General features: G+C 49.9%; 2 protein-coding genes across 3 annotated transcripts; one reads left to right on the forward strand and one right to left on the reverse strand.

Moving 5' to 3' along the window:
- The first annotated feature begins 6,784 nt into the window (after window positions 1-6,784).
- On the forward strand, window positions 6,785-10,654 carry LOC138811554 (succinate dehydrogenase assembly factor 1, mitochondrial-like). 2 transcript variants are annotated; one of them, XR_011367425.1, is made up of 3 exons: window positions 6,785-7,270; window positions 8,084-8,185; window positions 10,394-10,654. XR_011367425.1 is itself a non-coding variant. In XM_069999321.1 (2 exons), exon 1 carries the CDS (start codon window positions 6,832-6,834, stop codon window positions 7,231-7,233), a length of 402 nt encoding a protein of 133 aa, XP_069855422.1. In that variant the 5' UTR covers window positions 6,785-6,831; the 3' UTR covers window positions 7,234-7,270; window positions 10,394-10,654. The 2 variants fall into 2 exon arrangements, 1 of the variants encoding a protein (XP_069855422.1); XM_069999321.1 differs by lacking the exon at window positions 8,084-8,185.
- Window positions 10,655-12,250: 1,596 nt separating this feature from the next.
- Window positions 12,251-15,768, reverse strand: LOC138811555 (nesprin-4-like). Its single transcript, XM_069999322.1, has 8 exons — window positions 15,556-15,768; window positions 15,271-15,409; window positions 14,536-14,679; window positions 14,152-14,346; window positions 13,830-14,078; window positions 13,057-13,134; window positions 12,529-12,587; window positions 12,251-12,436 (listed from the first exon to the last, which is right to left on the reverse strand). The coding sequence occupies exons 1-8, from the start codon at window positions 15,681-15,683 to the stop codon at window positions 12,265-12,267; spliced, it is 1,164 nt and encodes a 387-aa protein (XP_069855423.1). The 5' UTR covers window positions 15,684-15,768; the 3' UTR covers window positions 12,251-12,264.
- Window positions 15,769-16,381: the final 613 nt, after the last annotated feature.

The raw sequence follows: 16,381 nt of genomic DNA on the forward strand, positions 1-16,381 counted from the left end.
TAATCCTAGTTACTCAGGAGGCTATTTAAGAGTCACAATTCAAAGCCAATCTAGGCAGGACAATCTGTGAGACTCTTTAATGCATTACTAAAAACCTAAAGTAGGAATGTGGCTTAGTGGTAGTGTGCTTGCCTAGCATGCATGAAGTCCTGGGTTCGATCCCTCAGTACCACATACACAGAAAAAGCCAGAAGTGTCACTGTGGCTCAAGTGGTAGAGTGCTAGCCTTGAGCAAAAGAAGCTCAGGAACAGTGTCTAGGCCCGTAGTTCAAGCCCCAGGATTGGCAAAACACACACACACATACACACACACATACACATACACACACACAGAAACCCAAAGTGGAGCTGTGATTCAAGTGATAGAGAGCAAGCTTTGAGTGAAACAGTTAAAGGACAGCAGCCAGGCCCTGGGTTTAAGCCCCAGTAATGGTACATGTGTGCGCACTCATGCACACACACACACAAAAATTGGGCACCAATGGCTCACACCTGAAATCCCAGCTACTCAGGAGGCTGAGATCTGATGATGGCAGTTTGAAGCCAGCCTGGGCAGTAAGGTCCATGATACTATTATCTCCAATAAACTCAAAAAAACCTGGAAGTGATGCTGTGGCTCAAAGTGGTAGACCACTAGCCTTGAGCAAAAGAAGCTCAGGAACAGCACCCAGGACCAGAGTTCAAGACCCAGGACAAAAAAAAAAAAAAAAAGAAAGGAAGGGATAGTTCTCAAATTCCCTCACAAAAGAATACAGGTGAGTTAACCCATAAATTGTGTTTGGAGTGACTTGCAGGAGGAGTGTGTGTGCATGCATGTGTGTGTGTGTGCATATGTGTGCATGCATCTGCTCTGGGGTTGAACCCAGGACCTCATGCATGCATGCTAAGTATGCTCTCAGCCTCTGAGCTGTATGCACCCCAGCACCAGGGATTTTTAAGCAATTGAATCTGGCTCTGTTTACACAGAGCCTGTGTGCTCCAGCCCACTGCAGTCTTGTTCTATCTCTAGGTGAAGCTGCTCATTTTTGTACTGTTCCCTCAGCCCTACCCTTTTCTGCCTGCATATGATCAGGCCTGCTTCACTGTAGAATGGGAATCCTACCAGCTTGAATTGTTGAATTTGCAGAGAACTTGGAGGTGGAGGTGGGAAAACCTGATGCCAGGGTCCAATTCTAGTGTGTGTATATGCGTGTGCATGTGCGTGTGCGTGTGTGTGTGTGTGTGTGTGTGTGTGTGTGAGAGAGAGAGAGAGAGAGAGAGAGAGAGAGAGAGAGAGAGAGAGGCTTGAACTCAAGTTCTGGGTGCTGTCCCTGAGATTTTCCTCTCAGTGCTAGCACTCTACCACTTGAGCTGGAGCTCCACTTCTGGCTTTTTGCTGGTCCATTGGAGATAAGAGTCTCACAGACTGCCCAGGCTGGCTTTGAACCACAGTCCTCAGATCTCAGCCTCCTTCCTGAGTAGCTAGGATTACAGGTGTGATACACCAGTGGCTGTTTCTTATTGCTAAAGTTCACCCTTGTCACTAAACTCATGAACAAGTCTCCATCTTCAATATATGTATCTGTCCTGCAGTAAGAGCTCCAATAAAATAAAACGAGAAGAGAAATCTGAGCAATCTGTTTTCTCAGTCTGGCTCTTTCCTCTCCTCCTTCTTTCTGTTAACTCTGTTCTCAAGCGGAGTCTCCCTCCTTCTTGTGGTATGGGCAAGGTTCAGCAACTTCAAACTGTCTATCTTCCCAGCCCACACTCCTCCCAGCTCCAAACCCTGACACCCTTTCCCCATTGGTTGATTCCCCTAAGCTTTGCTGGCAAATCATGCTGGCCCAGAGGAAGAAAGAATAATCTGATTGGCCAGCACTGAGGCTTGTACTTACTTCTGCCTGGAACCTGGTTTTGGAATCAGCCCCCTTTACATATTGGAGAGCTGAGCATGGTGATCTATGCCTGTAATCGCAGCACTCTCAGGAGGATGGAGAGTTCAAGGGCTGCATAGCAAAACCTTGTCTCTTAATTTATTCATTAAGAGGATGGAGACTGGAGCTGGAGTTCAATAGCAGAGCACACAAAGCACAATGTCTTGGGATTGCAGCAGGAGGAAAAAGAAGGAAGGAAGGAAGAAAAAAAGAAGAGGCTGGAAATGTGGCTCAGAGGTAGAGTGCTTGAAGCCCTGGGTTCGATTCCTCAGTACCACATACACAGAAAAGGCCAGAAACAATGTTTTGGCTCAAGTGGTAGAGTGCTAACCTTGAGCAAAAGAAGCTCAGAGGCAGTGCCAAGATGCTGAGTTCAACTCCCAGGACTGACAGAAGAAGAAGGAGAAGGAGAAGGAAATTGGAAGGAGCTGGGTGCCTAGCTACTCAAAATGCTGATTCAGAGGCTTGTGGTTCAAAGGCAGCAGGCAGGATACAATTTCCAAAATAACCAGCAAAAAGTCAGGCTGGGGCCAGGAAGTTGGCTCAGTGGTAGAGTGCTTGCCTTGCACACATGAGGCCCTGGATTCAATTCCTCAGCACCACATATGCAGAAAAAAACTAGAAGTGGAGCTCCGGCTCAAGTGGTAGAGCACTAGCCTTGAGCTGAAGAGCTGAGGGACAGCGCCCAGACCCAGAGTTCAGGCCCCACAACCAGAAAAAAAGAAAAGAAAAGTCAGGCTGGCTAAGTGCTTGTGGCTCATGCCTATAATCCTAGGTACTCAGGAGGCTGAGATCTGAGGATCACAGTTCAAAGCCAGCTGGGGCAGGAAAGTCCATGAGGCTCTTATCTCCCATTAACCACCAGAAAACCACAAGTGGCACTGTGGCTCAAGTGCTAGAGCTCTCACTTTGAGCTGAAGAACTGAGGGACAGCATCCAGGCTCATAGTTCCAAGCCCTACCACTGACAAAAAAAAAAAAAGTCCGGCTGGAAATGTGGGTCAAGTAATAGGACACTAGTTGAATAAGTGAGAGGCCTTCAGTTTAAACCTCTTATTGCCAAAAATAAAAAAGAAGAGTGCTTGTGGCTCATGCATGTAATCCCAGCCACTCAGGAGGCTGAGATCTGAGGATTGAGGTTCAAAGCTAGCCCTGGCAGGAAAGTCAGTGAGACTCTTATTTCCAATTAACCACCAGAAAACCAGAAGTGGCTCTGTGGCTAAAGTGATAGAGCGTTCACCTTGAGCTGAAGAGCTGAGGGTCAGTGCCCAAACCCGGAGTTCAAGCCCCATGACCAACAAAAAGAAGGAGGAGGAGGAGGAGGAGGAAGAGGAGGAGGAGGAGGAGGGAGGAGAAGGAAGGGAGGGAGAAAGGGAGGAAGAAAAAGAGAAGACTGTGTATTTATGTGTGGTATCACACATCTGTAATCCCAACTACTCAGGAGCCAGAGACAGGAGGATGGTGAATTTGAGGATTGTGTGAGGTATCAAGACCTTGTCTGAAAATCAAAATAAAACCAAAAAGGCTGAGAGGTGTGGCTTAAATGGTAGAGCAGTTGTGTAGTATGGGAGAGGACCTGTGTTACTCCCCAGTACAGTTATAACAAAACAAATTTTGTGGAAATATAACTATGAAATCAGCTAGACACTGGTGGCTCTTGCCCGTAATCCTAGCTACTCAGGAGGCTGAGATCTGAGGATCACAGCAAAGCCAGTCCAGACAGGAAAGTCCGTGAAACTCTTATCTCCAATTCACCACCAGAAAACCAGAAGTAGAGCTGTGGCTCAAGTGGTAGAGTGCTATCCTTGAGCTGAAGAGCTGAAGAGCTGAAGAGCTGAAGGACGGTGCCCAAGCCCAGAGTTCAAGCTCCATGACCAAAAAAAAAAGAAAAGAACAGATGGACTCTGAGCAGGAGAAATAGTTTTGCAGCCCCTTTAATCCACTGGAGGATAAAGACCTTCATGTCTTGGAGATAAAGGCCCACTTGGTAGGAAAAACATGGACGATGAAACCCAGAAGGGAGAGGGAGAGATGGCCACATCAAGAGAAAGAGGTCAGAAGAGCAATATATCTGCCATCACTGGAATTGACAATATTGACAGGTCTTGAGAACTCTTAGAGCTCAGCTCTAGATCAAAAAAGCCTCTAGATAATCACTATTTAAAAAATAGAGCCAGGCACTGGTGGCTCACACCTATAATCCTAGCTACTCAGAAGGCTGAGATCTAAGGATTGTGGTTCAAAGCCTAGGTGGGAAAGTCCATGAGACTCTTATCTCCAATTAACCACCAGAAAACTGGAAGTGGCGCTGTGCCTCAAGTGATAGAGCACTAGCCTTAAGCTGAAGAGCTCAGGGACAGCACCCAGGCTCAGAGCTCGAGTCATGACTGACAAAAAAAAGGAAGAAAGAAAGAAGAAAGGAAGGAAGGAAGGAAAGTTAAGTTATGGGCTGGGAAGGTGGCTTAGTGGAAGAGGCTTGCCTTGTATGCATGAAGCCCTGGGTTCGATTCCTCAGTACTACATAAACAGAAAAAGCCAGAAGTGGTGCTGTGGTTCAAGTGGTATAGCACTAGCCTTGAGCACAAGGAGGCTCAGGGACAGCGCTCAAGCCATGAGTTCAAGCCCCAGGACAGGCAAAAAAAATGTATAGATTTTCATGCTATCTACTCAGCAGGCTGAGATCTGAGGATCATGATACAAAGCCAGCCTGGGCAGAAAAGTCCCAGTGAGACCCATGTTTCCAATGAATCACCAGAAAACCAGAAGTGGAGCTGCGGCTCAAAGTGGTAGAGTGTTACTCTTGAGCAAAAGAGCTCAAAGACAACACCCAGGCTCTGAGTTCTAGCCCTACAACTGACAGACAAAAGAAATCAATCAGGCATTGTGGTTCACACCTGTAATCTCAGCACTCAAGTTCTAGGCTGAGGCATGAAATAGAGAACAAAGTTTTGAAACCTTATGAACGCATCCCAGTTACAGATATTCTTACCTTTCTCACCCCCCCTCCTTTTTTTGTATGTTGTTCCCCGGGCTTGAACTTGGGGCCTAAGCACATCTCTTGAGTTTTGTTTTTTTTTTTGGCTCGAGGCTAGTGCTCTACTCCTTGAGTCAGAGCTCTACTTCTAGCTTTTGGTTGGTTAATTGGAGATCAGAGTCTCTTGGACTTCTCTAACAGGGCTGGCTTCAAACTGTGATCCTCCAAATCTCAGCCTCTTGAGTAGTTAGGATGGCACACATGGATCACCACATTTGACTTTTGCCATTCTTGATTTAGATATTATTCTTCCAGTTATCGTTTATTATTATTGTTAATTTTATTGTATTGGGAATTCAACTTGTCTTACTGGAGCCCCTATGTGGATTTTTATTAATTTATTTATTTTGTTGGTCATGGGGCTTGAACTCTGGGCCTGGGTGCTGTCCCTCAGCTTTTCAGCTCAAGGTGAGAGCTCTACCATTTGAGTCACAGAGCCACTTCTGGTTTTCTGATGGTTAAATGGAGATAAGAGTCTCATGGACTTTCCTTGTTGGACTGGCTTTGAACCATGATCCTCAGATTTCAGTTCCTGAGTAGCTAGGATTACAGGCGTGAGCCACCACAGTCCAGCTCCCTAGGTAGATTGTTTTACTCCCTGGTCCCTGACGGGTGCCTAGTGTGGCTGTCCATTCAGTTATGCAAAGATGTGTTTGTGTTCTAGTCAGAGGGCTCCAAGGTTATCCAACATAGATGCTAATGGTACACGAGCATCCTGGGCCCCCATAGTGTTACCAGGACGCCTCCAGCCAACTTTCAGGAACCATTTGATGCTCCCAATAGGCCTTAAGTGTGTCAACGAAACCGACATATTTAGGGCTTGCTGGACTCCAAAAAAGCTTCTGCTTCTGTCCCAGGATTTGACTCCCACTGGCAGAGGGCGAGTCCTGACAGACAGTCATAAATAACCACACACGCCTGTGTGGCTTGTCTTTCTACAGCAGAAAGAAGCTTGTCCAACTGGCCACAATCCAACATTTCACTCCATGACCACATCCCTTTGCATGTCCCTAAGGGCCAGGATCCAGGTACAGCTCTACCCCAGGAGAGGGGATGCACAAGAGCTTCCAGTGATGGTTTTTAATAACTGATGACAAAACTATACCTGCACCCTGGCGCCGGGACACGTGCCTGAGTCCCAGCTACTCAGGAGGGCTGAAGCAAGGAAGGTCCCAGAATCCTGGGCATGGGAGACAGACTGGACAAGATAGGTGCTGTCTCCTTTAAAAATCAGAACAAAAGCCGGGCACTGGTGGCTCACCCCTATATAACCTTGGCTACTGGGGAGGCTGAGATCTGCGGATCATGATTCAAAGTCAGCCTGGGCTGGAAAATCCATGAGTCTCTTATCTCCAAGGAATCAGCAAAAAGCTTGGAAGTAGAGCTGTGTGTGGCTCAAGTGGTAGAGCGGTAGCCTTGAGCAAAAGCAGCTCAGGGACAGCGCCCAGGCCCTGAGTTCAAACCCCGGGTCCGGCACAAAAAGAAAAATCAAATAAAAACAAAATCATTCTTGTTCCAGTCTTCTCTCTCCAGTGCCCTTCGTGCCCTTGGGGCCCAAAAGTCCGAACCCCTAGCTCTTCCTCTTCCCAGGACCCAAGTTATGATTCCTTATGCCCTCCTCCTCAGAGTCCAAGAGCCCTATCGCCTAGACCCCAATCTCTCCGGACCAGGAGGGATGTCACGGACCACAGTCCGCTCAAGGACAGAGATTGCCCTAGGAGAGGGACAACGTCAGTGACTCCGCCCCCTTTTCCCAGGCCGCCTTAACGCACGGCAGCCACAGCCAATCAAATGCGATGGCACCGGAAACCGGAAGGGGAGGGGAGGGACTTTGGAAAGGCGCGGGACGGAAGTCGCCTGCGGTGGCGGCTCGGTAGCCGCCGTCATGAGTCGCCTGAGTCGGCTGCAGAAACAGATTCTGAGCTTGTACCGTGAGCTGCTGCGCGCTGGCCGCGGGAAACCGGGCGCGGAGGCCCGGATCCGGGCGGAGTTCCGGCAGCACGCCGCCCTCCCGCGGTCCGATGTGCTGCGCATCGAGTACCTGTACCGCCGCGGACGCCGGCAGCTGCAGCTGCTGCGCTCGGGCCACGCCACGGCCATGGGCGCCTTCGTGCGCCCGCGGGGCCCGGGCCAAGAGCCAGGCGACGCCGCCGCCGGAGCCCCGGGGACCCCACCTGACGAAGGTCACAGACCGAGGGAACCTCACGGCCACACGGGGGCACCCGACACCCGGCCCGATGACCGGCGAAGGAGTCCCCCGGTCGGTGGCGCCCGGGGTGCGGCATGACAGTTTGGGGGAACACCGGAAACTCACCTGATGGAAGGTGAGAGGTCCTGAGAACAGCTGCAGGCCTGTGCCTGGTAACGGGTCAGATCCTCCCGCCACCCCCAGACACACCGTCCTGGGTATGGCCTTGTAGCGGCCCGGGGCCTCCACAAGCAGGACGGTGTTTAAACTGAGGTCTACTGACCCCCCAAAAAAATCTTGGGGAGCCCAGACGTGCTCCCCATAACTCTGCATGCATGTGCATACGTCCCATTCCTGGTGCTTGAATTCAGGGCTTTGACGCTGTTCCTGAGCTTTTTTGTTCAAGGCTAGTTAGTACTGTTTTCTACCACTTGAGCCACAGTTCCACTTCCCAGCCTTTTTTGGTGATTGATTGGAGGTAAGAGTCTCATAGACTTATCTGGCCAGGCTGGCTTCAAACCAAGAATCCCAGAGCTCAGCCTCCTGAGTTGCTAAGAATACAGGCACGAGCCACTGTCACCCAGCCGTCAACATCTCTTTGTGTTTTGAGACAAGGTCTTACTAGGCAGCCCAAGCTGGACTCAAACTCTCGATCCTCCTTGCTGCAGTTTCCCAAGTGCTGGGATTATGGGTGTGTACCACCATGACCAGCAATGATAGGATTCCAAGTAAGAGGACTAGTTTAGATAAAGGCCTGGTGGGAGCAAAGTGGGAAGATTATAGAATTCCAGGTAGGTCCTGGAGTGTCCCAGAGCACAAGTCTGTGAAACTAGTATGTGGCATCTGCTTCGCTTTGTGTACTGTTAGACTTTAGCCACCTGTTTGTCTCTCAGCCCCTGTTTTGTTCATCCAGGTGTTCCTGACTTAGTGATGTTCATTTGTTTTGCAGTGCTGGGGATGGAAAAGGCCTTGCACATACACACTACCACTGAGCTATATCCCCATCCCCAAGGTGACCACCCTGTTAATGCTACGCTGGCTCCATTTCAAGGTAAAAGCCAAAGTTCTGAAAGTGGCTGATTGGGGTCATACAGCCTCTATTACATCTCTCAGTCTCATCTCCCACCTCTTCCTCGCCCCTGGCTCATCATCTTGAGTCCCAGTTAGCTCCAGGATGTAGATTTTGAGCAAGGCTGCCGGCCAGGACAGACTTCTTGGGTCAGGTGCACATGCAGGTAGATGTTCAAAAACAGTGGGCCCTATCAAGTAGAGAGGATGGGGAGGACAGTGGTACTTAAGAGCATAAACCCTAGAACTGGAATGCCAGCCTGGAGTCCTAGCCGCAGCCCTTAGTGATTACCTGTAATTACACTATCACTGGCAAGTGATTCTTGCCTCAAGTTCCTTACCAATGAAATGGGTGTGCTCATGCTGCCTTGGTCACATGGCTGTGATGATGACCCATTGAATTAAATATACATTGTCACAGCAGCTGATCATACTCTCCCAACTCCCATTCCCCTCTGCAAAAAAGCTAAGGGAAGCCGGGCGCTGGTGGCTCACGCCTATAATCCTAGCTACTCAGGAGGCTGAGATCTGAGGATCGAGGTTCAAAGCCAGCCCTGGCAGGAGAGACCGTGAGACTCCTATCTCCAATAAACCACCAGAAAACCGGAAGTGGCGCTGTAGCTCAAGTGGTAGAGCGCTCGCCTTGAGCTGAAGAGCTGAGGGACAGTGCCCAGGCCCAGAGTTCAAGCCCCATGACCGACAAAAAAAAAAAAAAAGCTAAGGGACAGCACCCAGGCCCTGAGTCCAAGCCCTAGTACCAACACACACAAAACTACAGCAACAACTAAATAAATAAAAATTGATTAGGAAACAGTTTTTTTTTGGGGGGGAGGGGGGAGTCTGGTCATGGGGCCTGAATTCTGGGCCTGGCTGCTGTCTCTCAGCTCTTCAGCTCAAGGCTATCACTTGAGCCACAGCGCCACTTCTGGCTTTTTTCTTTTTGCTTATGTGGTGCTGAGGAATTGAACCCAGGAGGGCCTCATGCATGCAAGGCAAGCGCTCTACCACTGAGCCATCTTCCCAGCCCCAGGAAACAGTTTTGTGGTGTGCAATTTTCCATTTGTGGCATCATGTCTGTTGTGCAGAAAGCTCTATAACTTAGGACATTTCAGATTAGGGATGATCAGTATCTCACTTGTCATCTTTGTTTTTGTTTTTTTTTTTGTGGGTTCTAGGGCTTGAACTCAAGGGCTGGGTGCTCTCGCTTAGCCTTTTTGTGCTCAAGGCTAGCGCTCTACCACTTGAGCCACAGTGCTGTTTCCTGCTTTTTTGAGTAGTTTATTGGAGATAAGGGACTTTTCTCTTCTGTCTAGCTTGGAACCATGATCCCGAGATCTCAGCCTTCTAAGTAGCTAGGATTATAGACATGAGCCACTGGCGTCCAGCTGCATCCTCATTTTTGAACTAGAGATCTTCACAGCACATTGTTATAAAAGCAACACATTTATTTATGTAATGCTGGTATAGGGCCTAGAACTCTTTGCCTTGCATTTCAGCTTTTTTACTTACAGCTGGCACTTTACTACTTGAGTCATGCCTCCAGTTTCCAAAGCCTTTATTTTCTGAGACTTCATAAGTCTTTTTTTTTTTTTTTGTCAGTTTTGGGGCTTGAACTCCGGGCCCAGGGATTATCTCTGAGATCTTTTGCTCAAGGCTAGCACTCTACCACTGTGAGAGCTACAGCTACATTTCCTACATAAAAGTCTTAATGAGGGCTGGGAAGGTGGCTCAGTGGTAGAGCACTTGCCTTGCACGCATGAGGTCCTGGGTTCAATTCCTCAGCAGCACATAAGCAAAAAAGAAAAAAGCCAGAAGTGGCGCTGTGGCTCAAGTGGTAGAGCGCTAGCCTTAAGCTTAAAGAGCTGAGGGACAGCGCCCAGGCCCAGAGTTCAGGCCCCACGACCGGACCAAAAAAAAAAAAAAAGTCTTAATGAGAAATTAGATAGCACACCTGTAGTAATTCCAGTGCTGTGGAGGCAAACATGAGTGCAAGGTCAGCCTGAGCTGTATAGCAAGACCCTGTCTCAGAAGCAAACAGAAAACCTCTTATATATATTTCTTCAGAATTTGTAGTTGATTAGATAAAATACCTATTTTCTGCTTTTTGGAAAAATAACATTTGGCCTTCCTTACAGATCTGATCACCCCACTGGAAAGCATAGAATATGTTCTGTCTTTTTCTCTCTCTAAGGTTTCACTGTGTAACTCAGACTGGTCTTGAACTCAGGATCTTCCTGCTTCCACCATCTGAGTGCTGGAATTATAGGCATGTACCACCACACCTGGCTGCCTGAATGCCTGAAGGCCACTTTAGCCACCATTAGACTTAAGAGGGAAACCAAAACAAGAACTGAAGTGGATATATCCTTCGTGGCCCTGGATCTAGTTGTGTCTGAAGTCCTAAACTTCTTAATTACTCATAGAAATAAACTCTCATTTCTGTTTAAAATCAGTAAGGGCTGAGTTTCAGTCGTTTGCCCTGTGTGTGAGTTCTTTGTGTCTATTAGGGTGAGGCCACAGTATTGGATAGTAGTAAGAATTCAGAGACAGAATCTGTGTGAAATGGGCTGGGAAGGTGGCTTAGTGGTAGAGCACTTGCCTTGCATGCCTGAGGCCCTGAGTTCGATTCCTTAGCACCACATAAGCAAAAAAGAAAAAAGCCGGATGTGACGCTGTGGCTCAAGTGGTAGAGCGCTAGCCTTGAGCTGAAGAGCTGAGGGACAGCGCCCAGGCCCAGAGTTCAGGCCCCACGACCAAAAAAAAAAAAAGAATCTGTGTGAAATGTACATCCGGGACACCACCATAGCACTCCTCTGTTGTTGAGTCTGATGCTGTTCCGACCTCTTCTCAAACCTTAACTTCAAGACTGGAGTCCCCATCTCCATGACTGAACCCTTTGTGTTGTCAAGACCCTGGAGAGGCCAGGAGCCAATGGCTGACGCCTTTAATCCTAGCTACTCAGGAGGCTGCGATCTGAGGATCAAGATTTAAAATCAATCTGGACAGAAAAGTCTGAGAGACTATCTCCCATCAACCAGCAAAATACTGTATTGGAAGTGTGGGGCAAGTGGTAGAGAGCCAGACAGCCACTTATTCAAATGAAAACTCAGGGGCTGGGAAGGTGGCTCAGTGGTAGAGCGCTTGCCTTGCATGCATGAGGCCCTGGGTTCGATTCCTCAGCACCACATAAGCAGAAAAAAAAAGCCGGAAGTGGCACTGTGGCTCAAGTGGTAGAGTGCTAGCCTTGAGCTGAAGAGCTGAGGGACTGCACCCAGGCCCAGAGTTCAGGCCCCAGGACTGGACCCCCCAAAAAAAACAAAAACAAAATCAAATGAAAGCTCAAAACCCTGAATTTAAGTCCTGGTACCAGCACATTTTCAAAAAGTAAAAAGGGATGGTGCCATGGCTCAAGTGGTAGAATGCCTGCCCATCAGTCATGAGGTCCTGAGTTCAATCCCCAGTATGTAATAATAATGGTACAGAGCTCCTAGGTGGATGAAAATCCGACCTGGGCTGGTGCCAATGGCTGCTCACCCACATTACTTTGTTCTGGCTTCCTAGGACAGGCACCTATTCTGCTTTGCCTGAAGGAGAGGGGCTTTCAAGGGGTTGGGGAGGCCAGAAGTGCTGGGGAATCCAGGCATCCAGGGTCAGTCCTCAGTGACATATTGAGGCTGGTGTATCAATGCCACAACTTTATCTGTTGGGTGGAACAGCTTGGGAGTATGTTCCACATAGTTTCCTGGTAGCATCCAGTAGGATGGCACCCCGGTTCCCAGAACAGCAATCAGTTCATTAACCCACCCAGTTTTGGCTTTCTTCCCTGGCTCACATCCTCATTCCCTGCCAGCCCCTCCTAGAGATCCCAAATCTGACTTGTGCTTGAATCTTTGTCTCCAGGTCTGGGAAACCAAACCCAAGATAGCTTATCTCCTGTGTCATGCTCAAAACAGAGGGGTCTACAAAAGGGTCCAGATCCCAGATTTCAGGTGATGGAGCACTCAGTACCTTCACACACCTTTTTGACAGTGACTGTTTATTCCCCATATCCTGGCCAGGTGCTCAGACTGGAGGGAGACCATTGACATAGCTTAGCACCAGGTAGGGAGTCCTGACCAGTGGAGCATGAGAGCAGCAGGATCCCCCAGACATGGGCAAGAGCAACATGGTACCCACCAGAAAAAAGAGGAAAAGGAGCAAGGTCAGAGGCCACCTGGAAGCAGGAACAGGGACCCTAAGAAAGAAATGACAATTACATACAGAGTGGGCCACTGCCATGAGCCCTGTCCCTCCATGCCATCCCCAGGTTCATCCCAAGCATCTTACCCAGGTTCCACCTCCAGCATCACATCCCGCATGCTGGGAGGGGCTCGCCTCTTCCTGTCCTGAGGTAGAGCAGCCCGCAGAGGAATGGACAAATGTGACCCTTAGCATGCATTTGCCTTAGCACTGAAGACCTCTTCCTTTCCTGGCACCCCAGAGCTCCACAGGCACTTGAACTGTCTCCAGGTGTAGTGGATGTCTATTCCTGCCCTCTATATCCATCCCATCTCCTTTCTTGCATGGTTCATTGTACTTCAGACTTGCAGGTGCAGGCAAAGCTTAACCTTCCCCATTTTCATGATTGGGCAGGACACCTAGCTTTAGCCAATGGGAGTTTTGGAGCTCTCTGATTGGTTATTGAACCAATGACCCACACTCTGTAAGTAGAATCAGCCTAGGGTTTGGCTGCTTGCCAGTAGGTCCCAGGCACTCTCCTCCTGGGTAAAACAATGCCACTTAGCTGAGCAGGAAGCCACTTTGGGGAAGTAGAGCCTAAGTGATATTAGAAGTCCTTGATAAAGACAGACTCACCTGAGGCTTGTGGAGTAGAGAGTGTCTTTGGTGACCTGCTAAGTGTTTTTGGTGGCTGAGCCCCAGTGCCCGAATGTCCTGTGGGAGAGAAGAGATATGGCTTTTGCAACCTGGCTGGGGAAGGTCTTGGAAGGCAGGTGTCATGGGAGTGACATTCTGGGGAGCACACAGATCTCACAGGACACAGAGAGAGGCACAGAGCCGAAGAAACCAAGAAGAGAGAAATTATTTATTCATTTGCCCAACAAATACTTAATGAGTATCTATTTCAGTTCCAGGAGCAGGGGATGGAAGCTGGCAAAATCTTGCCCTTGGCAGAGCTTACATTCTAACCAGAGGCCAAAAATCAACAAGGTAAATGGTAATATCAAGTCTGCTAAGTGGAGTCAGGAAAACCATAGGAAGATAAGGAGCACTAAGCTGAGGGTCAGGTGACTCTGAAGAGATGGTATCTGGGGGGAGATGGAATGAAGGTGAGCTGAGTGGACCCCTGGGGATCTCAGGTGATGAGTAAAGTTGGAGTCTTTTGCAGAAAGGTAGCAAGTGTGGCTGCTAGGGTGGAGGGTGCTGATCCAAGTCTGAATGGACAAAAGAGAGAAAGGGAAATGGAGAGATTCATGGAGACACAGATATGAGAAAGCCAGGAAATCACAAATACACCAAGAGTCAGACACCCAACACCTCAAAAGGGAAAGAAGCTTCTAGAAGACACAGAAGTTGCCCTGTGGATGCCTGTTTGAGTGGTGGAGTCCTTACGGAGGGGCTGATCTCACCTCAAGGCCTTGTCCGCTACCTTGGGGACCCCTGTGGCCACAAAGCTCACAGGGAGCCCTTGGTGTCGGGGCTGTTTTTTGCCCTGAAGGCCCGAGGCCTCCAACATCTCCAGCTGGGTCCCATTCCAGCTCCACAGGAGTAGGGAAGTTACTGGGTGTCCAGGGCCTCCAGGCCCCACCAGGTGCTGGCTCATCTGAGTCCCCCTCCACTTCCAAGTTCTGGTCCAGTGTGCTGGTTTTCTCCAATACCTGGATCAGAAGATAGCGGCCATGGAGCTGAGGCACCAGGGACTCGAATGGGGACCACCAGGGTGGGCCATACCAGGCTATAGCTGACTAGCTGGGCCTGCAGCTGCCAGAGGCGTCGGAAGATGGTGTCACGGTGAGCTCCCAGGGCCCTCAGAATCCGCTGCAGTGATGTCCAGGCCCTGGGCCCAGTCCTCTGGGCCAGTCCCTCACCAAATGCCAGAAGGGCGTCCACACGCTCAGCTGCACCTCGGAGCTCTGCCTGTAGTTTCTGGAACATATGGTTGGACATCCTCAACAGGGACTCCAGGGACCCGAGAGACCCAGAGCCTGGAGTTATCACTCCCCCATCTCCTCTCTGGAAACCTGGAATATGTAATAAGCCCTCTTCCCATCATAGGACTCCACCTACTCCTGAGGCTACAAACACCCTCCCATGCCCTAGTTTCCCATTTCCCACCTGCAGCTGGACCATCCTATTCTGGGCCAGTGTCCAGGGCCCAAGGCCTAGCTCCAGATCCTGCAGACGGAGGCCCAGTCCCAAAAGGCAAAGGTGGAGGCTGTCCTGCTCAGCCTCCAGTACCTCCAGACTAGAGATGGGGTGCTGGGAAACACAAGAGTTTGAATTAGGGCCAGTGGACAGGGTAGGGGTGGGGGAGGCTTTCACTTGGAGTTAAGGGACTTCTAATTCAAGGTTCAGGCCAGCTGCGGTGGCTCAGGCTATACTCCTAGCTACTTTAGGAGGCAGAGAGAGGATGGCCATTCTAGGCCAGCCCAGGCAAAATGTTAGCAAGACCTCATCTCAACCAATAAGCCAGGCATGGTGGCACACATTTGTGATTCCAGCTACACAGAAGTTATCAGTAGGAAGATCAAGGACTGAAGCTTGCCAAAGGTTGAATATCTGCCTAGCAAAGCTATTACCACCAAAAAAAAAAAAAAGTATATGTAGCTTTTGAATTTTCTTGGAAATTCGAGTATATGGAGGGAGCCTAGGGCATGGATGGTGGAGGAAAAAATGGGGTAAATATTGAAATTCTACATTGATTGGTAAAGCAATACTGGTGAAGAATCTGGCTCTTCCCACAGTTGGCCCCTACCCTTCCAGATTTTCCACCTTATCCCCAGACAGAGGCCAGTTCTGTGGACAGAGGGGAGGTGGGGTGGCACGCAGGGTCTGGCGACTAAAGCTCACCTCATGGTGTTTGTCCCCAGCTGGGTCCTCATGAGACGAGACTGTTGATGTTCGTGGGGGGCTGGTGATGTGCTCCGTGACCCTCACCCCACCCTGGACATGGCCAGGAGCATCCGAAAATAACTGGGCCTGCACTGGCCTAGAGGTTAGGGTTGATAGGACCCTGGTTGAGCTGCTGTGCCTCAGTTTCCATCTTATCCCCCAGGTGACCACAGCATAGCACCCCTTACCCTGAAATGACCCCTGCCTCTGCCCCCACCTTAGGACCGAAGCCCCAGCTCCTACCTGCTTGTCTCCTCTCCAGGTGCAGGAAACATGGCACATCCACCAATGTCAGGCTCCCTAGGGGCTCCTGGAGGATGGTTGAGGGGCTCTGAGAAGAGTCTACGGCCCTGAGGTGGGCACCATGCCATAACTGGGGGCTGGGGACAAGATCAGTTGAGGACAACCCGGAAAAGCCTCTTCCTTGGTCCAGGCTGTCTCCAGGGCCCAGCAGGATTCACCCAGGCCCAGGGCAGCTGAGAGCTTAAGGCTGGGCCTGGCTCCACCCCTTCCTGGAGGGACTCACATTCTGGTAACCTGATGCCCATTGGAGGTGATAGTGTGCCACTTAACTCCTTCCTCCCTGGCAGAACCACTCCCATCCCACCGGAGTTTGAGATGGAAAACCTCCACCATCCCCTCCAGTGCCCTGGATCCTGGAGGACCCCAGTGGCTCACATCTGTAATCCTACCTACTCAGGAGGCTGAGATCTGAGGATCACTGTTCAAAGCCAGCCTGGCAGGGAAGTCCATGAGACTCTTATCTTTAAGAAACTACTCAAGGGGCTGGGAAGGTGGCTCAGTGGCAGAGTGCTTGCCTTGCATGCATGAGGCCCTGGGTTCGATTCCTCAGCACCACATAAGCAGGGGGAAAAAAAACCGGAAGTGGCGCTGTGGCTCAAGTGGTAGAACACCAGCCTTGAGCTGAAGAGCAGGCCCAGGACTGGACCGCCCCCCCCCCCAAGAAACTACTCAAAAAAGTCATGACACTGTGGCTCAAGTGGTAGAACACCAGCCTTGAGCAAAAAGAAGCTCAGAGACAGTGCCCAGGCTGAGTTCAAGCCTCAGG

Source organism: Dipodomys merriami, unplaced genomic scaffold (assembly GCF_024711535.1).
Source record: "Dipodomys merriami isolate MVZ:Mamm:240054 unplaced genomic scaffold, mDipMer1.0.p SCAF_534, whole genome shotgun sequence".
Lineage (NCBI taxonomy): Eukaryota > Metazoa > Chordata > Mammalia > Rodentia > Heteromyidae > Dipodomys > Dipodomys merriami.